We start from the raw sequence: 26505 nt of genomic DNA on the forward strand, positions 1-26505 counted from the left end.
AGGGAATTCCTGACATATAAACTGGACCTGATTACCAAACACAGATAGGCTTCCCAAAGCAGCAAATTTCTGTTTTTTTTTTTTGGTTTTTTTTTTTTGTAATATCTCATAGAATTTAATATTAAATTTTGATGTCAATGAAAAGATCTCTATAGTCATCATTTAAAAGTAAAAGCCTATTTCTTTTAATAAGCTCAAACCAGTACTTCTTCTAATCAAACCAAATTAGCTAAGTGAAAATTCTTTTGGTTAACAAAGACATATGGAAAGGCTCATAATAATAATATGAACAGACACTAAAATTCTGACATATTCCGATTTTTAAGGGCTTTTAATCTATAGATTCTGAAAAATCAGGTAGTTCTCAAGGCCATGCCTCTTGTCTCTTGTCAACAGACCATTTATTTTTTTTATTTTTTTTTTCAATATATGAAATTTATTGTCAAATTGGTTTCCATACAACACCCAGTGCTCATCCCAAAAGGTGCCCTCCTCAATACCCATCACCCACCCTCCCCTCCCTCCCACCCCCCATCAACCCTCAGTTTGTTCTCAGTTTTTAACAGTCTCCTATGCTTTGGCTCTCTCCCACTCTAACCACTCTCTTTTTTTTTTTCCTTCCCCTGCCCCATGGGTTTCTGTTAAGTTTCTCAGGATCCACATAAGAGTGAAAACATATGGTATTTGTCTTTCTCTGTATGGCTTATTTCACTTAGCATAACACTCTCCAGTTCCATCCACGTTGCTACAAAGGGCCATATTTCATTCTTTCTCATTGCCACGTAGTACTCCATTGTGTATATAAACCACAGTTTCTTTATCCATTCATCAGTTGATGGACATTTAGGCTCTTTCCATAATTTGGCTATTGTTGAGAGTGCTGCTATAAACATTGGGGTACAAGTGCCCTTATGCATCAGTACTCCTGTATCCCTTGGGTCAATTCCTAGCAGTGCTATTGCTGGGTCATAGGGTAGATCTATTTTTAATTTTCTGAGGAACCTCCACACTGTTTTCCAGAGCGGCTACACCAATTTGCATTCCCACCAACAGTGCAAGAGGGTTTCCGTTTCTCCACATCCTCTCCAGCATCTATAGTCTCCTGATTTGTTCATTTTGGCCACTCTGACTGGCGTGAGGTGATATCTGAGTGTGGTTTTGATTTGTATTTCCCTGATAAGGAGCGACGGTCAACAGACCATTTAAAATTAGGATCTGTCCAGGGCAGAGCCAGACTTTATATGCTATCAAAATCACACTACAAAATCTTAGTTTAAATACCTACCACACTGCCTTCTCTAAGATTATAGTTATGCAGAAGGGATGATAGAGTCATTATAATTGGGAATAAAAAAAAAAAAAACCTGCCCACATGACATTTAGAATTACACTTTACAAGAGCTGATAATGGGGTAGGGTGAAGGAAGTAAGGAAAGACTGTTTTCTTATTTTAGCTACTCAAAAAAATTACACCAAATGACAATTTTTCAGCTCTTTCTCCTTGTCACTAACAAGAACTATACACAATGGTTCAAATGAAAGTTTTCTGAAATTAAGTCTTGTTGTTAAGTAATGAACAAAAGATAATTCTGATTTTACCCTGTATTTTATGTAAGAATTCCACTATACACAGCAAGTAGCCTTTTAATATTGTGCTTTGAATGAGACTTTCAGCTGTAGTAGGTGGAGTCCAAATAGGGATAGATGGCCTGGAATGCCTTTCAGCTATAGCACATTGATTCTGAAAAATCTAACAGACGCAATTACTTTTCAAAGATTAAAAATCTTGTTTCTTTCAAAAGAATATAATGGAAAGCAAACCTGGTGTATTATCTGAGCTACAGGAAGTTGTTCAGCATATTTCAGAGGTTCCATTAGTTCCTCATCCATCCACTCTTTCTTATATCTGAAAAAAGGAGTTAGAAAACACATGACTAAGGTAAATACTATTTTTAAATATGGCAAATATCTAAATATGCCAAATATGAAAACTATTAAAAATCTATACTTAATGTTTCTGAAATAACTAGTATTTATGAAAACCTATGAAAAACCACCTAGTGATAATCTTTAAATGATGTAACCATAAATACATTCAAATTGCATTTAATTACGATGTAATAAGATTAGTTAACATTATCTAATATTCTTGGATTCTGTCTTTTACTCTGAGACTTAAAACTATTTAAGAATTTCCTATTTATAGGGTGTGCTTTTTAATATGGTATTTAAAGGACTTCAAAACCTGGCTCGGAACACATTCAACCTCCATGTCCAGCAACTCTCCCTCTAGGTAACAGTCTGTTGTTGTCAACCACATCCCCAACTACTGGCCACCTGCCAGTGGGCCTTAGCTCCATGCCTCTCTGATGCTCTCCATTCTGTTTCCTGTTTGGACCAACCACCAATCCCTCCTTTGTTTACTCTTCCTGCAAAGATAATTATTTAAACCTGTTTAAGACACACTTTGACCTCCCTGAAGATAAAAACCATGTCTTAGTCTTTCTTGTATATCCAGTGTTTACTTACAATACTCAATAAATGTTTGCTGAGTGAATATGTGAATAAAATGAAAACAACAATAACTGAGAGGCTGTTATTTTATATTGAAAAATATTTTCTTTAATATCTCCACTTACGATGAGATGCAGAGTTGACATAATAAGACCTAATATAGTATAAAATAGTAAAGTGCACAGTAGAAATAAAAATAAAATCTCCCCAAGTGAAGAGAATTAGAAAAAATGTTTTTAAAAAATTGGCCCTTTTTTGAAATAGGAAATCATCATATTTCAAAATAAAAGGTACTAAACGTATTCACCCATTTTTATCTATAAATTATACAGCAACTTATCGACTTAAAAACTGAAGTTTAAAAATTTAACCTTGATTTATCTTGAAAAATAATCAAAGAGACTAGTCTGAGTCTCTAGGGCTACCATTAAGGAATCTGATGATGAGAAATCTGGAACCTATTCCAAAAAATAGGCAGATATATAAATAAGGACAAAATTTTGCCTATGATTTAAGAGCTTAAAGAACCTCATAACTAGATAAAAATCTGTATACCTTGCAGAATAAGTATAAAAATAATTAATTTGGGGGAATTTTGAAGACTCACTCATGACAAAAAAAAATTGTCTTAAAACATTGCATTATAGGGACAAAAAGCAGAATGGTGATTGCCAGGGCAAAGTAGGGGAGAACAGAGAATTATTGTTTACAGGGTAGTTTCAGGAATGCCTGGTGGCTCAGTTGGTTGTGCGTCCAACTCCTGATTTTGGCTCAATTCATGATCCCAGGGTTGTGGGATCGAGCTCCACTGAGCTCCGTGCTGTGTGTGGAGCTTGCTTAAGATTCTTTCTCTCCCTCTTTCTCTTTCTCCCCCACCCCCCCTCCCCTGCTCGTGGCACTCTCTCTCCTCTCTCTCTCTCAAATAAAAAATGATAGTAAAGATTAAAAAAAATAAAGGGTAGTTTCAGTATCGAAAGATGAAAAAGTTCTGGAAATGGATAGTGCCGATGGTTACATGATAATGTTAATGTACTTAGCCACTGAACTGGATAGTTAAAAATGATTACAATGGTAAATTTTATGTCACATTTATGTTATGGGCTGAACTGTATCCTCCCAAAATTTGTATGTTGAACAAGTACCTCAAGATAAGACTGATTTGGAGACAGGGTCTTTAAAGAGGTAATTAAGGTTAAATGAAGTCATTAGGGTAGGCCTTAATCCAGTGTGATAACATCCTTATAAGAAGAGGAGATTAAGACACAGGCAGACTGAGTAAAGACCAAGTGAAGACACTGAGGGAAGACATGGCCATCTATAATTCAAGGAGAAAGGGCTTTAGAAGAAACCAGTCCCGCCAACCCCTTGATCTTGGACTTTTAGCCACCAGAATTGTGAGAAAATAAATTCCTGTTGTTTAAGCTACCCAGTCTATAGTGCTCCATGATAGCAGCCTTAGCAGACTAACACATTTTACCACAATTAAAAATAAAATAAAATAAAATAAAATAAAATAAAATAAAATAAAATAAAATAAAATAATAAAATAAAATACATAATAATAAAATAAAATAAAAAGTCCATTATCAAAACCCCATTATTTTAAAATGTTCAATTTCACAATGTATATTTAAAAAGCCTATCTACATTTTTAGGTATATAAAACACATACCAAGCAACAAAAGAAAAATAGATACATCAAATATCATCAAAATTTAAAACTTCTGTGCTTCAAGAAAGTGAAAAAACAACCTACAGAATGGGAGAAAATTTTTGCAAATCGTATATCTCAAAAAGGATTTGTAGCAAGGATATATAAATAGCTACCACAATTCAATCATAAAATCACTCAACTCAAATTTTTTCCTTCATCATCAAAGAGATTTCTAAGTGAAACCGACATATATTTGTATTTGTTGTTTTTTTTTTACTGTGTGTCTGTGGAGGGGAAGAATACAATGACTACTCAATACAGTTTGGTGCCACTGCCTTGATTCCTACAATTTCAATAAATATCTGCTGAAACAAATGAATAAAGATTAAATCATTTCAGTACTTCTAAGAGTACATACAAATATGAAAAAGGCACTCGATCCTGTTTATTCCAAAAATCTAAAGTAACAATATATAAGATGGAATACATTTCATTCACAAAATGTCTCTCAATATAAAAGATACAAAAATATTGGAAATCTAGCAATATGTTTTGAATGACTTTTTAAAAATGTCAAATAGTTGGTATGAAAAATTCCAGACATATTTCTATATTTTTTTTGTTATTGTTTTATTTTTTTCTGAAACATTTGAAAGTAAGTTGCAGATATGACAGTTCACATCCAAATACTTTAGTATGCATCAACCAAGGGTAGGTTTGAAAATTTTCTTAATAACTGCAAGACATTTTTAAAAAGTCATTCCAAGCACAATTCACAAGAACTCTTGGTTATCACTTATCACTATGGACTTAGAAGTGTTTTACTTAATGTTTCACAATAAATTACAATTATTTCTCATTTTTAAAATGTCTCTCCATCATTTTCTTAATTTATATGTTGCTAGAAGTGTGATATATCAAAGCTGATTTTCTTTCAATTTTAATTATTTTTTTTCTTTATTATTATTTTTTTTAAGTAGGCTCCACACCCAGCACAGAGCCCAACACAGGGCTTGAACTCCCAATCCTGAGATCAAGACCTCAGCTGAGATCAAGATTTGGACCCTCAACCAACTGGAGCCACCCAGGTGCTCCTAGTTTCATTTTTAATATATTTTAAATTTTAAAATTATTTTTATGTTTTGGCTTGGAGGCTTGGTCTTTTTTATACTTCTAAGGTCTAATACATATCTATGTGTCCATGTATCCATAGGATATAGCTAAGTCAGTTGTTCTAGATCAATTCTCCCAGCACACAGGAGATCTTTCAGTATAGAAATGAAGATCTCCTTTTATTTCAGAAAAGTTTATTATCATTTTAAATGTTATTTCTGTTCATTTTCCATTTGCTTTTCTAGTTCAGCTTCTTCAACTAAATATATTGGATTTTCTCTATCACTCTCTCTCTCTGATCCTTTTAGCTTTCTTATTTCAGTTTCATTTCCTTGACTCTCTTTCATTTCTATTCTTTATGTCTCTTACTGAACTTTTGGTAATTTCTATCTTCACTTGGGTGCCTTCTGATTTAGTTTTCATTTCTAAAATGATTTTTGTCTTCTGTCGATTTCTTTCCAGAGTTCAATCAGTTCCTGTTTCATACATCTTCCTGTTGTTTGTACATTTTAGTTGTGAGTTTTGGAACTCTGATTCACGGTGTTCTTCAATAATGCAATTGCTTGCTTAATATAGGCTATTCATGTTCTAGTGTTGTATTTCAGGTTTCTTCTGTTTTGTGGCTTTTCTTTTATTTTTCCTTTCATTCTCTCTCCCTACCCCCACCCCGTGTGTGCGTGTGTAAAAGGTGTTATTTAAATTTTGTTTTCTTATAGCAACTTTATACAGCTCCTGGCTTCTTTTTTTTTCTTTTTTAAAAATGTTTATTTACTTTTGGGGGGGGGGGGGCAAGGGGCAGAGAAAGGGAGACACAGAATCTGAAGCAGGCTCCAGGTTCTGAGCTGTAAGCACAGAGCCTGATGTGGCTCAAACTCACAAACCATGAGATCATGAACTGAGCGGAAGTCGAACGCTTGACCGACAGAGCCACCCAGGCACCCCTGCCTTCTTTTTCTGTTAAAGATTATCTGTACTTGTTTTCTCCAGGATCATCAGTACCAAGTTGTGTTGAGAAGAGAGGTAAGTTAGCTTATTAGGTTTCTCAGTTCAAGAGCACCCTCCTCTGTGGATACAGTGAAGTGTACACTCTTGAATAAATAGTACTTTTTGTGGCGGTGGTGGGTACAGAATTTGTTTTTCTAAAAAAAAATTATCTTATTTCTTTTAGACCCTTGTCTTCAGCTGCTTCTTTCTTCCCTTTCACCACCAATCCTCCAAAGGACAAACCCCCACCCTTATGAGGTATCTTCCATTCTCTCAGAATTAGTGCTTTCCCCAAATTGTCACCTAAGGTCACCCACACTTTCAAAGCCCCATCGCCCAAATCCTCTGAGCTCAGGGCTCTGATCAAGTAGTTCATGCTTATAGTGTAATTCAGAAAGTAAGAAAACTACAAATATTAATTTCAATGTACATATGGCTGCCATCCTAAGGGAAGTGGGAATTCTCTCTAACAAAATGGTAAGGTCTCTTTCTTAAAGCCATCCTAGTATTCCTTTAATGTTTTGAGTCTCTCCTAAAAGGATATAATTTCTCTACTATCCTTCACTAAGATCTACTTAAATAACTTAACAAGTGAGTAATTTCTGCATGGAAAAAGCTATGTATTCTTTTTTTTTTTTTTTTACTTTGCTATTTTCTTTTTTCTTTCTTTTTAGTTTAATTATTTGAGAGAGGGGGAGAGAGAGAGAGAGAGAGAGAGACAGCATGAGAGAGAGTAGGGGAGGGGCAGAGAAAGAGTCCCAAGTAGACTCCGTACTGTCAATTCAGAGCCTGACACGGGGCTTAATCCCACATACCGTGAGCTCATGACCTAAGCTGAAATCAAGAGTTGGACACATACCTGACTGAGCCACCCAGGCGCTCCTACTTTACTATTTTTTTAAACTGTGTAGAAAACAGTAAGTGGAAATTATTTATACTACAAAAGGGTTTTAGATCCAATACAGCGTTGCTACCATCTCAAATCAAAATACTGTCCAAATTCTCTACATAACTGAATAAAATACTGCTGGAAAAATTCTGACATCTATAAAGTTAGTCTTTACAAACCTTCATCTTGTGTTCTTTTACTCTGTCACTGATGCCCACTGCCCTCAAAAATCTTTCTGTGCTCTCCAAGCACTCCTGAGATAATACTGTGAAATTATGTACTATGTCCATTTATGAGGCCATCTGATTCAGAAACAGGTGAAATCTTTATTCTTTATTAGATTATTTGTGTATAAAATGACATTGCTTCCTGTGAGCAGAACACCAAGGCACCTTTTCAAACACCAGATATATACCTGACAAAAAAGAAGAGGAAAGCATAGACACTGTGCTATGCCAAATACAAACTAAAAATTAAGAAGATCAATAAAATAATTCAAGACACATCACCTAGGGCAATCCAAAATCACAAAGAAATTCTCAAAACATCAAAAACAGGAAGCTAGCCAAGTTAGCATAGCCTCTTGAACATGGTATCTCAAAATAATTATTTGAAACTAAACGTATATTAGTGAAACTAAATTAATTTCCTAACACAATATTGTCTTTTAAAAAGGATGAAAAAATTTCCACTTCTAACTGTATTTTTTTTAAATGTTTATTTATTTTTGAGAGTGGGGAGAGGGGCAGAGACAGAGGGGAAGAGAGAGGGGGAGAGAGAATCCCAAGCAGGCTCTGTGCTATCAGCTGCAGAGTCTGACCAGGGCTCTATCTCATGAACCGTGGGATCATGACATGAGCTGAGATCAAGAGTCGGACGCTCAACCGAGCCACCCAGGTGCCTCCTAAACTGTATTTTTAAAAATGCTGAAGCGTTCATATCACTGACAGCACATATTGTTGTGCAAGATATACCTGACAAACCTGGGGCACTATGACATTCTTGAACATTTAGAGATACTCTGAGGGAGAAAAGAACTCAAATGTATTGGTCAATAGAGACAAACATGAAATGCTATTACAACTCCAGAAAGGTCCCAAGAGTCAATGAAGATTATTTTTGTGAAGACAGGTTATACAATGAGACAATAATCTAATGTATCATTTCCTTGAAATGAAATCCCCTCCCAAGTTTGCAGCATCACCATTCTTGTAATTATCAAACTAAAAACTTGTGAAAGAAGATATTAAAACATAACGTTGTATATTACTTACTTTGAAGAGGCACAAGGAAGATGATGAAGCAGAGGAAAGAAACATAATGTGAAGTAGAGAACAGAAACTTAACTCCTAAGAAAACTAAGGTTACATTAAATTATGGCCCAACTGTTGAAATGCATCTCATTTTCTGTCAGCTTGCAGTATGATATAAAAGTGCACATAGCAGTTAAAAAAAGAATACCTCCTGAGCAACTCAGAAAAGTGGTTTTAACAAAATCCCTAAAAACAAAGCTCTAGTTCTCAATGAGGGACTTCAGAAGTAACCTCTTGTCTGGCAAAAGTTGTGGGCAGGCTTTCCAAAAGTTCATAGAACCATCTAACTTTTTTTTTTTAATGTCGTTATTTTTTTTCTCAGTGGTTTTTAATTTTTTTTTTAATTTACATCCAAATTAGTTAGCATATAGTGAAACAATGATTTCAGGAGTAGATTCCTTAATGACCCTTATACATTTACCCATCCCCCCTCCCACAACCCCTCCAGTAACCCTTTTCTCCATATTTAAGAGTCTCTTATGTTTTGTCCCCATTTTTATATTCTTCTTGCTTCCCTTCCCTTATGTTCATCTGTTCTGTATCTTAAAGTCCTCGTATGAGTGAAGTCATATGATATTTGTCTTTCTCTGACTAATTTCGCTTAGCATAATACCCTCCAGTTCCATCCACGTAGTTGCAAATGGCAAGATTTCATTCTTTTTGATTGCTGAGTAATACTCCGTTGTGTGTGTGTGTGTGTGTGTGTGTGTGTGTGTATACACACACACACCACTTCTTCTTTATCCATTCATCCATTGATGGACATTGGGGATCTTTCCATACTTTGGCTACTGTTGGTAGTGCTGCTATAAACATTGGGGTACATATGTCCCTTCGAAACAGCACACCTGTATCCCATGGATAAATATCTAGTAGTGCAATTTCTGGGTCATAGGGTAGTTCTATTTTTAATTTTTTGAGGAACCTCCATACTGTTTTCCAGAGTGGCTGCATCAGTTTGCATTCCCACCAGCAGTGCAAAAGTGTTCCCCTTTCTCTGCACCTTGCCAACATCTGACATTGTCAGAGTTGTTAACTTTAGCCATTCTCACTGGTATGAAGTAGTATCTCATTGTGGTTTTGATTATATTTCCCTGATGATGAGTGATGTTGAACATTTTTCATGTGTCTGTTAGCTATCTGGATGTCTTCTTTGGAAAAGTGTCTATTCATGTGTTTTGCCCATTTCTTCACTGGGTTATTTGCTTTTTGTGTGTTGAGTTTGATAAGTTCTTTATAGATTTTGGATACTAACCCTTTATCTGATATGTCATTTGCAAATATCTTCTCCCATTTTTTGGTTGCCTTTTAGTTTTGCTGATTGTTTCCTTTGCTGTGCAGAAGCTTTTTATTTTGATGAGGTCCCAACAGTTCATTTTTGCTTGTTTCCCTTGCCTCCAGAAACATGTTGAGTAAGAAGCTGCTGTGGCCGAGATCAAAGAGGTCTTTGCCTGCTTTCTCCTCGAGGATTTTGATGGCTTCCTGTCTTACATTTAGGTCTTTCATCCATTTTGAGTTTATTTTTGTGTATGGTGTAAGAAAGTGGTCCAGGTTCATTCTTCTGCATGTCGCTGTCCAGCAGCACCACTTGCTGAAGAGACTGTCTTTATTCCATTGGATATTCTTTCCTGCTTTGTCAAAGATTAGTTGGCCATACGTTTGTGGGTCCATTTCTGGGTTCTCTATTCTGTTCCATTGATCTGAGTGTCTGTTCTTGCGCCAGTACCATACTGTCTTGATGATTACAGCTTTATAGTATAGCTTGAAGTCCGGGATTGTGATGCCTCCTGCTTTGGTTTTCTTTCTCAAGATCGCTTTGGCTATTTGGGGTCTTGTCTGGTTCCATGCAAATTTTAGGATTATTTGCTCTAGCTCTGTGAAGAATGCTGGTGTTACTTTGATAGGGATTGCATTGAATATGTAGATTGCTTTGGGTAGTATCGACATTTTAACAATATTTGTTCTTCCTATCCAGGAGCATGGAATCTTTTTCCATTTTTTTGTGTCTTCTTCAATTTCTTTCATAAGCTTTCTATAGTTTTCAGTGTATAGATTTTTCACCTCTTTGGTTACATTTATTCCTAGGTATTTTATGGGTTTTTGTGCAACTGTAAATGGCATCGATTCCTTGATTTCTCTTTCTGTCGCTTCATTGTTGAATAGGAATGCAACCGATTTCTGTGCATTGATTTTATATCCTGCAACTTTACTGAATTCATGAATCAATTCTAGCAGTTTTTTGGTGGAATCTTTTGTGTTTTCCATATAGAGTATCATGTCATCTGTGAAGAGTGAAAGTGTGACCTCCTCCTGTCTGATTTGGATGCCTTTTATTTCTTTGTGTTGTCTGACTGCAGAGGCTAAGACTTCCAATACTATGTTGAATAACAGTGTTGAGAGTAGACATCCCTGTCTTGTTCCTGACCTTAGGGGGAAAGCTCTCAGTTCTTCCCCATTGAGGATGATATTAGCGTTGGGTCACTTGTATATGGCTTTTATCATCTCGAGGTATGATCCTTCTATCCCTACTCTCTTGAGGTTTTTTATCAAGAAAGGATGTTGTATTTTGTCAAATGCTTTCTTTGCATCTATTGAGAGGATCATATGGTTCTTGTCCTTTCTTTTATTGATGTGATGAATCATGTTAATTGTTTTGCAGATATTGAACCAGCCCTGCATCCCAGGTATAAATCCCACTTGGTCGTGGTGAGTAATTTTTTAATGTATTGTTGGATCTGGTTGGCTAGTATCTTGTTGAGGATTTTTGCATCCATGTTCATCAGGGAAGAACCATCTAACTTTTATACATATGGAATTACCTTTGTAGAGTTAAAGGCAATTCTAAAATGGCAGTGGTGGGGGTGGTCAGAGGAAAACCTGTCAAAATTATTGAGCACATAACCAGCAGTAGGCACTCTATAAGGCACATAAAACTAAAGTTATATGTGTATTATTCTAGTCATTTTATTTTGCTCTCACATATACACATGTATACATGAAAAATATTTAGAATATCTATAGTTTCATTAATAAATTATATTCTATGTATAATTCAGTCACTTGCATTTTTCATTTAATATTATGTTTTTGAGATCCAAGCATATAAATATGACTATCAACCTAGTTCATTTCTGTTAATACCTATATGGTATAATATGAAAATGCTCCATATTATTTAGATATTCCAACATTGATGGACATCTGCTTACAATTATATATTACTAGAAATAATGTTGCAATAAATATCCTTCCAGGCTACTCTGTCTGCATGTGCAAGAGATGTTCTACAGCAGGGACAAACTACAGCCCACAGGCCAAATCTGGTATGTCACCTGTTTCTGTATGTCCTGTGAGCTAAGAATAAGAATGGTTTGGGGGTGCCTGGGTGGCTTGGTCGGTTAAGCGTCCGACTTCGGCTCAGGTCATGATCTCACGGTCCGTGAGTTCGAGCCCTGCGTCGGGCTCTGTGCTGACCGCTCAGAGCCTGGAGCCTGTTTCGGATTCTGTGTCTCCCTCTCTCTCTGCCCCTCCCCCGTTCATGCTCTGTCTCTGTCTCAAAAATAAATAAACGTTAAAAAAAAAATTAAAAAAAAAAAAAGAAGAATGGTTTGTAAATGTTTTAATGGTTGAAAAACAAATGAAAAAGAGAATAATATTCATGACAAATGAAACATATAAATCTCAGATTTTAATGTCTATAAATTTTTATTTGAACACATTCATCTGTTAATGTATTATCTGTTATTGCCTTTGCACTAGAACAGCAGAGTATTGGCAACCAAGACCGTATGACTTATAAAGATTAAAATATTTACTATCTGGTCCTTTATAGGAAAAGTTTGCCAACTCCTGTTTTAGAGTAACTATTTAAAGATGGGACTTGCTGGGTCATAACTTACACACTTTTAAATTTTGCTAGAAACAACCAAATTGCAATGCAAAGGAACTATATCAATTTATCCTGCCACCAGAAATGTGTAAGTTCCCATTTCCCTCCATCATCACTACTTAATATTCTAAAACAGTATCTCATTGTTTTAATTTATATTTACCTTTTAAAAACGTATCTAAATGGTTACTGCACAAGAGTCTTTCCTCTTTTCCAAATATATTTCTTTTGGTCATTTTTCTATTTGGCCTGTCTTTTTTTTTTTTTTTTTTTTTGTATCAATGTGCAGATTTATTTTCATAAACTGGATAGAGTTCTTTGACATACATGTCACAAATAATTTCATTCACACTTTCTCTTAACTTTGTTTACATTTTTATTATATATGATATTTTAATTTGTTGCAGTAAACTTTATCAATCCTTTTTTTATTTTCTAAGCTTTGGGTAGCATGTCATCTTTCCCTATTATTTCTCTACTCAAGTGTGTGGGGTTTTTTTAATGTTTATTTTTGAGAGAGAGTGTGCACAAGTGGGGGAGGGGTGAGGAGAGGGACAGAGGTTCCACAGCAGACTCTGTGCCAAAAAACAACAGCCCAACGCAGGCTCAAACCCACAAATTGTGAGATCATGCCCTGAGCTAAAGTCGGACACTCAACTGACTGAACCACTCAGGCACCCCTATACTCTTACTGAGTTTAATAATTCTGGAATGATAGATTCTCTTAGATTTTCTATTATATAGTCTATAAAAAAAAAAAAAAAAAAAACAGGGGAAGTTTGTCTCTTCCTGATTCTTACACCTGCTATCTTTTCCCTTGTCTTCTCTGTATTAGTTGGGACTTCCTCTACAAATGATCAATTGATGAAATTATAGCCATGTATCTTTATTCTGTCTGAATGTCATTGAGATGCTTCTAAAGATTCACTCTAAAGTATAATGTTTGTTGGTGGCTTTAGATACATGGCCTTTATTAAGTCAAGGCAGCTCCTTTTTATTTTTCAGTCATGTTGCTTTTTTTCATCGCTGATTGATGAATTTTCATCAAATGTTTTCTCTGTATCAACTGAAACAATTATAAAATATTTCTCATTTAACATATTAATATTTTGAAATACATTAATATATTTTTAAATCCTAAACCATTCTCTCAATTTTAAGAACTTCCATTTGGTCAGGAAGTATTTTTATTTTATACATCACTGGATGTGACTTTTATTTAAGATTTGTACATCTGTGATCATAAGTGAGGCTGGCACTGTAATTTTTCATACTCCTCTTATCTAGTTTGGTTTTAAAATAAACTAGTTCCACTAAATGAGTTAGGTAGCATGCTTTCTTTTTTATCCTGTTCCTAGTTTCAGCCCCACACGTGTCTGATAGATACCAGAGGTAAAAAGACATTTAAGTTGGCAGTTTGTTGGGAGAAGGTACATTTTTTTTTTTTTTACAACCGAAAAAAAAAGCAACTATTTTTTTACTTACTTTTTTCCTAAATTCCCTCTAAATATAACTTTAGCCACATTCCAAGCGATCCTGTGCCCTTATAATGAATTTCACATACACAGCACATTTTGGGGTTTTGTTTTTAATTTAATATGACCACCTACTCTTTCAAATGGGGTATTTGGTCTAATTATCTTTAATTTCATAACTGATATAGCTGGATTTCTAACTACTATTTTCTATTTCCCATCTTTTTGATGTTACTTTTTCTTTCTTTTCTTCTTTTGAATTAACCAAATATCTTATTAATTCTTTTCCCTTATTAACGTGATAGTGATACATATATTTACATTATAGTGGTTACCTGGGACATTAGAACACCCAACTTTGACTTGTTAGTCTAATCAAGCTGATTACTTTTACCATTTCTCCAATAAGAATAGCATTTTACATTTCCATTTATTCCTCTTTTGTATTATTATTATATATTTTAATTCTACAAATATTTTTAACTCAATGAGTTGTTTTTTTGTTTTTGTTTTTGTCTCAATAATATGAGATTATGTTAAATGATATACTGACCTATTCTGACTCTCTTCACTCCTTACTGAATTTCTCTGTTTCCCTTTAAGACCATTTTATTTCTGGCTGAAGAACTCCATTTATTTATATTTTAGCTCAGGTGCACTGGCAACAAATCTCCTGTTTTATCTGTCTGAAAACATCTTATTTCACCTTCATTTTTGGAAGATACTTTTGTTGTGTAAAGAATTACAGATTAGAAGTTTTCTTCCTTTCAGCACTTTAAACATGTCATTCTATTGTTTTTGGTTTCTACTGTTTATGTCAGTATTAAAGGTAATGTCTTTTCTTCTCTCGTGGACTTTTAAGATTTTCCTCTATGATTTTTCAGCATTGATGTGCCAAGTTGTGGTTCATCTAGCTTAGGGTTAGCAGAGTTAGATGAATGTGGTTTGAAGGGTTTCCATAGTTTTGCTCATTATCTCTTTAACTATTGATTCGTCTCTATTATCAATCTGTCCCCTAAGACGCTATACATGCTATAGCATTTTACTGAATCTACTATGTTTCTTACTTTCTTTTCTATTTGTTTCTTTCTTCCTTTCTCTGCTTCAGCATGGATATTTTCTATTGACTTGTCTTCAAGTACACTAATCCTGTTTTCTGATATATCCAATTTGTTATTAAGCCATTCATTGAGTTTAGTTCAGACACTACATTTTTCAATTTTAGAATGTTCACTTGTTTTATATATATTCATATTCTCTGGTGTTTCTCTATCATTCATCTGTTTTCAAGAATTATTTTTCCTTGGGGCGCCTGGGTGGCGCAGTCGGTTAAGCGTCCGACTTCAGCCAGGTCACGATCTCGCGGTCCGTGAGTTCGAGCCCCGCGTCAGGCTCTGGGCTGATGGCTCGGAGCCTGGAGCCTGTTTCCGATTCTGTGTCTCCCTCTCTCTCTGCCCCTCCCCCGTTCATGCTCTGTCTCTCTCTGTCCCAAAAATAAATAAAAAACGTTGAAAAAAAAAGAATTATTTTTCCTTTTTTCTTAAACATATTAAATACATGGTTTAATATGAACTTGTAAGGTTCTTACCTACTAACTCCAAGTTCTGGATCACTTCTGGATCTGCTTCTATATTATGATTTGTTTTGTTTTTGTTAATATATGGTCATAGTGTCCTGTCTTATATGTGCCTAATTTTTGATTGATGGTATATAGGACACTTCATAATTAAAAATAAAAAACCTATTGACAATGCTATTTACCAACTGAAAAAATCCACATTTTCCTCTGCTAGGCAGCTGGAGAGTAGTGATCTGATCACTTCCATTTAACCAGAGATTGAGTTGAATTATGACTGCCTTACGATTTTGTTAAGATTCATTTTACCTCTAATTTGTCCCTATCTTATGGTAAAGACATTCAAGGTTTAAACTGAAGCCTGGCAGGTCTTTAGTAGACTACAGAAAATTCCACCATGCTTTTGAAAGGTTTCTGGCTTAGATTTTTGTCCCTTATCCTGTGCAACTTCAGAACTGGCACTCCAGGCCCACTGAACTGCCAAAAGCTATACTGGTCACTCTGTCCCCATAAGTGACCCTTATCAGAGGCCAAACCTAGATTCCTCTAATGTTGAGGTGAATAACTTTCTTCTGTAAAGGACCAGAGAGTATTTTAGGCTTTTTGGCCATACAGTCTCTGTCAAAACTACTCAACTCTGCCATTATAGCATGAAAGCAGCTATGGGCAATACGTAAATGAATGAAGGAATAAATATGGTTGTTTTCCAATGAAACTTTATTTACAAAAACAGATAGCTGGACAGATTTGGTCAATGGGCTGTAGTTTGCCAATTTCTGTTCCTGTTGCACTGAAAATCAGTAAGTATACCCAATGGGAAAAGTAACTATAAATTATGTGTCAATTCACCACCATCCCCATAACTGTCATCCCTCAGCTGGTATGTTCCTTGGGAGCTCTCACCCTTAAGATCTTTATCTTCTCCAAATTACAAAACTAATAAATTCAGCTCTAGTTTTCAAGAGGTTTCCTGCTTAGCAGTTAGGTTTACTTTAGTTTCAGAACTTGAGAGAAATATTTTGAAAGGGAAACTGGTTTTGTGATTGAGTGACAACTGTGTCACTCTAGCTTCAAACAATCACCAAAAATTCTGGTTTCTCTATCCACAAGCAATGACCCACTTCCTGGACCAAACTCAGATTCTCAATTTCTGTCCTACTCCGCAAATCAGTAAATTAACCCAGTGGAAAGTGGCTACAGATCTTCAGCTCACCTCTGAGAAGTTTTCCCAAATCTAGATTTTTAGCTTCTTGTCCTCATTGCTTCTGTACTTCTCTGATGTCCTTAAAAATATTATTTTTGCCTGGTTTTTCTAGTTGTTCTTGGTGGGATCATAAGCCTGTTGTGAATTATTTCATCCCTATCCAGAATCAGAAACTGTATATACTACTTTTGATGTTTAATATTTTCATTATTACTCATTTCTGTTTTTTTAATTTACATTGATATTTTATTTATTCTAAGAATTACTCAAAGTATGTTTTAGAATTTCTACACATATATATTTTAAACAGTTCTCTTTTTTGTTATTGATTGTAACAATTCTATGGTGATTAAAAAAAGTTCCATAAGATTCCAATACTTTGTAGTTTTAAGATGTGCATTTTTGGCCAACTATGGGTCAACTTTTTAAAATATTACATTTGGTGGGTGCGCCTGGGTGACTCAGATGGCTAAGCGTCTGATTCTTGGTTTCGGCTCAGATGATGATCTCACAGTTCGTGGGTTCAAGCCCTGCATCAGGTTCTGTGCTGACAATGCAGAGCCTACTTGGGATTCTTTCTCTTCTCTCTCTCTGCCCCTCCCCCACTCATGCTGTCTCTGTCTCTCTCAAAAAAAAAATTATATTTGGGCTTCAGAAGAATGTTTGCTAATTGCTGTATCTATCAGATCAAGCTTGTTAATCATGTTGCTCATATCTTTAATTTTAAAAACTTGGGGGGAAATCATTTGTCATTTTCTAAAAAAAAAAAAATTCTTATAATGTGATGTTGAAATCTTTGTCTACAATGGTGAATTTATGAAATTCAAGTATGCAAATTAAAAAATATATAGTTATGTTATTAAGTAACTGAAAGTTAACATGCTTTTAAACTTTCTAATGAGTTAAACTTTTAATCATTAGTTACCCTCTTTATGCTTCCTAATGCCTTTTCCTTAAGTCTATTTGTCCAATATTAATACAGTCATATAAGCTTTTTTTTCCTTAGCAGTTGCCTGGTTATCCTTTTATTGTTAGCTATTTAATGTCATTATGTTTTATGTCTGTAGTTAGATTTCTTTTTATCCTAATATGATGATCTGTTTGGTTTTTTTTTTTTTTTAATGTTTATTTATTTTTGAGAGAGAGAGAGAGAAACAGTGTGAGCAGGGGAGGGGCAGAGAGAAAGGAACACACAGAATCTGAAGCAGGCTCCAGGCTCTAGCTGTTGGCACAGAGCCTGGTGCAGAGCTTGAACTCATGAACTGTGAGATCATGACCTAAGCCAAAGTCAGATGCTTAACTGAATGAAGACACCTGGGCGTCCCTGGTAATCTCTGTTTTCAAAATTAATTTAAATTAAAAAATAAAAATTAATTAAAATTGAGTAAAATTAATTTATTTAAATTTATTTTTATAAGCAAACATAATCATAATTATTTATCTTCTTAGTTTGTAATTTCTATTTTTTCTGCCTTTTCTTGTTTCACATTCACTTCTTTGTGGCCCCCACATTGATTTTTTTTTAATTCCATTTTTTTCTCCTGTACCATTTTTATCTTATTTCCTCTATTTCTATTAATTTAGTGGTCATTCTCAAAATGTAAAATGCATACATAACTTGTTGTCTAAAGCTATTAAAACTTACCACCCTTCTCCCCCTCAAAAAAACCTCAAAATACTTTAAAACCACCTCCTCTCCTTCTTATGTATTATTGTTATTAAATACACTAGTGCTTCAATTTATCTTACTTCCCCAATTATCATCATCACTGTTATCATAATTGTAAAACATACTCAATTTTTTGTTAAATTAACTACCATTTTACTACCACTCAGACCTCTTTCCCAGCTCCTTTGCCTTTTTCAAGAAGTATATCTCCTTTAGACATTGTTTAAGTAAGGTGTATTGATTTAAAATACTCAGCTTTTGCATGTTTGAAAATGTCATTTTTTGTTCATTCTTTAACCATAGTTTAGTTGTATAATCATTGTATACACAATTTAGTTGTATAATTTTAAGCTGAGTTATTTCCTTAAACTTAACTACCCACAAATAGACTCACAGTTTTTTCTCCTCTCACAGAAAGCCATTCTAACTTAGAACTCTAGATTTCTATATCAATAATTATCATTTAGGGAGCCTGGCCTTCCACATTTACTTACCCCTTGGATTTTAGCTCCTTACATGTTTTCCTCCAACAGATTTTCCTATTACTGAGGAAAGTGGAGCTTCCTATTGGGAACCACTGTTCAGCAATGGGCTCTCATAAATACTTTCTGCCTCACAGATAGATAGAAAGGCCTGCAGCAAAATAAAGCATGGTTCCTTGTAAAAGCATTTTTGAATTATGGTGTATCTGGACATGTCATGGGTTGGCTTTAAGAGAGGGACCCAACTCATCCATATTCCTTTCATAGTAAGTTTAAGTAAACATAGGGAGACAAAGGGTCTGAAGTTGTTGCCAAACGCCTAGGAAGTTGCATGTTTGGAACACAAGCTGCAACTACCTAGAAACATTGTACATTGTACAAAACTGAACCTGTGCAGCACTCCCAATGAATAAGGGGATGCCACCAGTTCTGGTTCAATCTAGAAAAAGCCAGAAACGCCATTTATCAAACTGTGTTGTTTCCATTTAACTACTTTCTTGGTAGCTCAGCTATGTATTTAAAAGTGTGTATGGGAGGGGGGCTGTTTGTCTGTTTTGTAATTTACAGCACATCTAGGTATTTCATAACAGAAGAGTTTTTTTCCCCCCATAAAAATGCAGTCAGCAACAATTCTGAAAATGAAGTCAATTGATTGTTCTTTAACTTCAAACCACCTCTCTAACTCATTTGTATTCATTTCCTATTTTTGGAAAAGTGATATGTATCTAATTCTGAATATTACAGGGTATTATTTTATTGAGAAATGTTTCCTTCTGATGAAATTTCAAACTATGAATGCCAAAGGCCATTAAAGTCAAGTTGCGTTTTTACATCTAAGGTCTCAATGGGATTTCTCATATTCAGAGCCAACTTACTGGCAACTTTCATGTACTCTTTATTACTAGAAGTTACCTAATTTCTAGATATTCAAGGTTTTATTATGTCCAATTTTCAACAAATGAGAAAGAAAAAACTACTCTTAACACTAAAATCATACAAGATATATTTTAACCATTTCTGTGACTTAGAAGACTTATTACAGTGTTTTTGCATAATAGAGAGAAATCATTATGAACATTAGTTACTTTTTAAAGCATAAGTTAAGCTCTCTCTATCATTAGATACAAAGATTTAAAGGTATATATCATGTTTATACAAAGCAATTAGCCAGTCACAACTCCTTGTATTGCAAGCAACAGAAGCTGAGGGTAGAATTTCTAAGCCACAGATTACTTACACTCATGATCTATGCCTCACCATAGAGCTCATTATTACCTGCTTCAGTACCTTACAGCAAAGAGCAAGAGTGCCCTACAGCATGCAGTCTTTGAATCAACTAACAGAAATCTAAAATACTGTGTTCCTACTCCATCTCTCACTATACTTATGTTTAATATACATATATTTGGTATAAAAGTAAACACAAAATCATATATACTAATTTTAGTACAACCCAGTTTAAACTGCCTACCAAGTGTCTGAATCTCTGACTGACAGTGTTGTTCAGACCCACTAAACTAGCCCACTACTACTCAGTGTGATCCAAACTAATTCTCAGCCAGCATCCACACTTACTATTATCATGTGACAAATTCATGTATTCTGAGATCATATCCTTTGAACTGTTATTTCATTAATTTTCATTTGTTTATCACTTTAGATAAATCATATTAGAAAACATCAATTAACATTAGAAGCTGATCCCATAAGATGAAGAACAAAGAAAGGCTCTTAATATCCAAGTTAAAATGAGGTTGATCAATCTTACAGAAAAAAAAAAAAATCTGTAACAATATGCATGCTTTCCTTAGTATAGGTACTTTCAGAATAATATGTAAAAATTTTATAGAATTAAAGAAAGGACAAGTCTGGAGTATTATTGAGTATAACAAGAACTTTGTATAACTGAATCTCAAACAAAGATGGAGAATGACAGAACTAGTCAATGTTGCATAGATTAAAGTTGTTTGCAGCTCAAATAAAAATTACTAATAAATGTTTGTTTCATGAAGAAACAATATGTTCCCTTTCTCACATAAATATTTAATAACTATACTACCAAGACATAGTCAAAATCAAACATGTTTTCAATTTCCTGGTTTTTATTTTTATGACAAAATTAATTTTAAAAGAAGCATTTTTAATTACTTGTTACCTTGTAGAAATTTCTCTATTACACTTATAGAAAAATGTACTTTAAATAGTATTTATTATATCAATTTAATGAAAACTCACATAAATGACTTTACTTGCGGTTTTTAGGTACGGTTTTCAAATTATCATGACATTTCTAATTATCATTAATTACCCCTGGGAGAATCATAATATTCTAATAATTTTATAGCCACATCCCAAAATTGATGTCAATTATGAAGGATATTGCTGGCAAAGAACTCATGACCCTGTACTTTACCAGGTTTATTCCCCCCCCCCCAAAACACACACACAATAAAATCTATATAGTTTCACACTAACAATACCATATTGGAATGAGTGTCCTAAGAGACTGATAGGCTACAACAATAAGCTAATATTTACAAGACAATGACTGCTAAGATTAAAACACAATGAAATTAGCAGAGAGCCTGAAATAGAGTTTAAAAAAAAATCAACTACATGAGTTAAGTATGGAAAGGCCAAACTAACAATAATTCCTGTCAATGAGCAATATGTGAGGCATGGCTGATAAAAATGTAAACCAAACTATATAAACAGTGCTACAGAGTATACCAAAAAAGATGGTAACACTCCCACTGTATCTTTTGTACTGGAGGAGAGACGTCAGTATGGCTGCCATGAGTTTTACTTGGCATGCTCTTAAAAAAGGTATTGATGGGGCAGCTGGGTGGCTCAGTCAGTTAAGTGTCCGACTTCGGCTCAGGTCAAGACTTCATGGTTCATGAGTTTGAGCCCCGCCATCAGGCTCTGTGCTGACAGCTTGGAGCTTGGAGCCTGCTTAGGATTCTGTGTCTCCCTCTTTCTCTGCCCCTCCTCAGCTCATTCTCTGTTTCTCTCTCAAAAATAAATAAACATTAAAAAAAAAAGGCACTGATAAAGTTGCTCATTTTTATATATATTATCCCTAATCCTCACAATAACTCTGAAGGGAGAGAGTAGATCACCCTTTAAGAGATAAAAATATCTGAGTTTCAGAGAGATTAAGTAATGTGCCTAAAGGCAAAAGCAGATAATTAAACCAGAATTTGAATGCAAGTCCATTCACCTCCATACTCTTTCTACTGCATCAGGTTGCCTTAAAGGTTCCTTCTAGCACTAGGATGTACAATTTAGCAACACTTCATCTGTAGAATACTTGAAAAACCAGGCAACAAGGCATACCATGATTTCAATAAAAACGGCAATTTCTGAAATGGGACTACAGATTTATATTACTAATATAAATGTCTTCTGCCTCTTGCTTTACCTACTAGCTACAACCCTGAAGTGTTATATATAAATCAATTTTAAAAGTATTGAATCCAAAAACAAATAATCCAGTGAAGAAATGGGCAGAAAACATGAATAGACACTTCTCTAAAGAAGACATCCAGATGGCCAACAGACACATGAAAAGATGCTCAACATCACTCCTCATCAGGGAAATACAAATCAAAACCACACTCAGATATCACCTCACGCCAGTCAGAGTGGCCAAAATGAACAAATCAGGAGACTATAGATGCTGGCGAGGATGTGGAGAAACATGAACCCTCTTGCACTGTTGGTGGGAATGCAAACTGGTGCAGCCACTCTGCAAAACAGTGTGGAGGTTCCTCAAAAAATTAAAAATAGACCTACCCTATGACCCAGCAGTAGCACTACTAGGAATTTACCCAAGGGATACAGGAGTACTGATGCATAGGAGCACTTGTACCCCAATGTTTATAGCAGCACTCTCAACAATAGCCAAATTATGGAAAGAGCCTAAATGTCCATCAACTGATGAATGGAGAAAGAAATTGTGGTTTATATACACAATGGAGTACTACATGGCAATGAGAAAGAACGAAATATGGCCCTTTGTAGCAACATGGATAGAACTGGAGAGTGTGATGCTAAGTGAAATAAGCCATACAGAGGAAGACAGATACCATATGTTTTCACTCTTATGTGGATCCTGAGAAACTTGACAGAAACCCATGGGGGAGGGGAAGGAAAAAAAAAAGAGAGTGGTTAGAGTGGGAGAGCGCCAAAGCATAAGAGACTCTCAAAAACTGAAAACAAACTGAGGGTTGATGGGGGGGGGGGGGGGAGGGAGAGGAGAGGGGGTGATGGGCATTGAGGAGAGCATCTTTTGGGATGAGCACTGGGTGTTGTATGGAAACCAATTTGACAATAAATTTCACATATTAAAAACAACAACAACAAAAATAGTATTGAATCCAGGGGTGCCTTGGTGGCTCAGTCAGTTAAGTGTCCTACTTCAGCTCAGGTCATGATCTCATGGTGAATCTGTGCCCTGTGTCAGGCTCTGTGTTGACAGCTCACAGCTTGGATGGAGCCTCCTTCGGATTCTGTGTCTCCATCTCTCTCTTCCCTTCCCTTGCTCATGCTCTGGCTCTCTCTCAAAAATAAACATATATTTTAAAAAATATTAAATCCAGGAAGGCCTGGGTGGCTCAGTTGGTTAAATGTCCGACTTCAGCTCAGGTCATGATATCACAGTTCTTGAGTTCAAGACCCACACTGGGCTCTGTGCTGACAGCTCAGACCCTGGAGCCTGCTTCAGATTCTGTGTTTCTCTCTCTCTCTCTCTCTCTCTCTCTCTCTCTCTCTGTCCCTTCCCCCTGATGCTCTATCTCCCTCAAAAATAAACATTAAAAAAAATCATAAAAATATTGAATCCAGTTTTCCCCACTGACAAATTATAAATGAAAACTGCTCTATCTCTATTACTAATTAATCACAAATAATCTTCACACACCTTAAGATTTTTATGAACCTTCAATTTTTTGATTATGTATTTAATAATATGCTAAAATATGCCAGAAGAGTAGCAATTCAAAAAGATTTTGTATTTACCTATTTTTTTAAATTCCATATTATTACATTTATTAAAGCAAAACAACTTACATATAGAGAAAAGTTTTTATCATCCTTTTTTAAACTGAAAATTCAACATGAAAAGTCTATTTCTCCTGTCACTGATCTGAAGAAACAAATATCACAATTTATTTGAAGATACAAACTACCTCTTCAGCATTAAAAAAAAAAAAAAAAAAAAAAAAAAAAATGAGTGTTCCATATGTACAAACATGTAATTCTACTGCCATCTTCTGGTTAAACACAATTTCCCAATTCTTTGTAGTACTCCAAATAAGAAACTTCCAGATATAAAAATAAGTACTTTCTAATACTAGATTAATAAAAGAAAAATAGATAATTTTTGCAAGTGGCCAAAATATGTCATAAATAGAATTCTAGCAGTTTTTATTGGTATATGTGATATGTTCTGTCAGTAATGTTGAACAATTATTAAGCACTTTACTATATTTGAGCTCAGAATCAAGAGCTCAAAGGAAAATAAAAATTAAGTCTCTTAATAACCTTATAAAATGAAGTTATTATTCCCATTGACAGGTAAGGGAGCTGAGAATTGAAGAAGTCATGTGGTTTGTCTAAGGTACACAGCTAGTAAAAGGCAGAGGCTCTAAAGTCAGGAGCTGACTGATTCTAATGATGTGTCTTTTATTATGCTATGATATCCTCCATAATGTCAGATAACAGACATTAAGTTGATTTAACTAAAGCTTAATTCACTGGAATTGAGCAACAAAATATCATCATTTGTAAGGAGACCAAGTGAGTCACAGAACATAGAATCAAAGAGTTAAACCTTAAAGTTCACACAATCTACTTTCCCATATAATTCAGAACTTAATTGCTTAATAGTTTAAGTTCTAATGTTCTATTTTATAAAAAATACCGTATCATTTTTAACTTTATTTTCAATTTACAACTTTTAGTTCTATATATTTTGCATTTAAATTAAAATTAACTTTGCTTTGATCAGTTTTAAAAATTAGTAACACTACTTGGAAATTAGTATCTCTAGGAAACATAATATTTACTAATTTTTACTCAGGGAAATTTTTTTAAAAATTTCTTTTTTTTTTTTTTTATTTAAAAAAAAATTTTTTTTTAATGTTCATTTATCTTTGAGACAGAGACAGAGCATGAACGGGGGAGGGTCAGAGAGAGGGAGACACAGAATCAGAAACAAGCTCCAGGCTCTGAGCTGTCAGCACAAGGCCCGACGCCGGGCTTGAACTCACGGACCGCGAGATCATGACCTGAGCCGAAGTCGGCCCCTTAACTGACTGAGCCACCCAGGCGCCCCTTTAAAAATTTCTTTTACGTTCATTTATTTTTGAGAGAGACAGAGCGTGAGCAGGGGAGGGGCAGAGAGGGAGGGAGACACAGAATCTGAAGCAGGCTCCAGGCTCTGAGCTGTCAGCACAGAGCCCAGACGTAGGGTTCAAATTCACGAATGTGAGATCATGACCTGAGCTGAAGTTGGAAGCTTAACCTACTGAGCTACCCAGGTACCCCAGGGAAGTTTTACTTATACAAAGGGATATAATACTATATTCTGCTATATACTATTTACATACACTGATTTCTTGAAAGTCATAAACCAACTCAGTGAATGTTTTTGCTTAATTGTAGGTAGTGAATTAAAATGCTTTAAAAAACCTGCCCATAAAATTATCAGCACATTTGAAACTATAACAATAAACTATAACAATAAAAACTTTAATGAATGCAAACTGACAAGGCTAATTATCAGTTTTGTCTTTATAAATCAAATAATCACATCTAATTTATGCTCTCAAATTCCACTTTAATAAGTTCCTGAATGACTACAGTTACTAACAGTTACAAATAACAATATAAAATAAATGGCCAAATAAGATGCTCAGGATAATACAGAATTATATTGGTGACTAAATTAATCACTTAAAAAAGCACAGTAGTATGTAGAATAGTGGAGGAGAAATCCTATCAATTATCGCTTGAATGACATTGGTGAATCTCTGGTTCATAAACTTTCATAATCATTTTATAATCTACCATGAGCAATATTCAGTGAAGTATTTCATCACAGAGTTTCATATTCCTCAGTCTATTTTGTCCAACTCCAAAACAGATGTTTCTACTAAATATGTATACTTAAATTTTTATTTGATTTCCTAGTAAACACTATAGAGACTAGAATTCATATACTCAATGATATAAGAAATTCTATAGTAGGTCCTTTACATTTCCATATAAACTGTGGAATCAGTTTGTAAATCTCTACAAAAAAAGCCTGCTGGGATTTTGACTGGGTTTGAGTTGATCAACATTTAGATTCAGTGCGACCCCAGAATATAGTCACAATATAAACATTTACTGCACTTCCATAGTTGAGTAACAAATAAAGTATAAACTTTTAAAATATCACTTAAAACAGCATCAAAACCAAAAATAGCTAGGAATAAATTTAATAAAAAGTGTAGAGCACACCTACAGAGAAAACTTAAGCAATGCAGACATTATAGGAAAATTATAGAAATTATAGGAATTCTAAATAAATGTAGAGATATGTTCATGAACCAGAGGATTCAATATTGTTAAGGTATCCATACTCATCAAATTAACATGGAGTTGATCCAATCCCAATCAAAATCTCAGCAGGTTTTTTTTTTTTTTTTTTTGTTTTTATAAATTGACAAACTGATTCTAAAGTTTCTATGGAAA

At 34.7% G+C, this 26505-nt stretch overlaps 1 protein-coding gene across 1 annotated transcript in view; it reads right to left on the bottom strand.

Annotated features, from left to right (window-relative positions):
• The window catches only part of PIGK (phosphatidylinositol glycan anchor biosynthesis class K), a 124284-nt gene that overhangs the window by 40059 nt on the left and 57720 nt on the right, over positions 1-26505 (bottom strand). Inside the window, exon 10 of the mRNA XM_042952260.1 lies at positions 1822-1906. Within this exon, the coding sequence (XP_042808194.1) occupies positions 1822-1906 (85 nt within the window). The remainder of the gene's footprint in view (positions 1-1821; positions 1907-26505) is intronic.

This window comes from Panthera leo, chromosome C1 (assembly GCF_018350215.1).
Source record: "Panthera leo isolate Ple1 chromosome C1, P.leo_Ple1_pat1.1, whole genome shotgun sequence".
Taxonomy (NCBI): Eukaryota; Metazoa; Chordata; class Mammalia; order Carnivora; family Felidae; genus Panthera; species Panthera leo.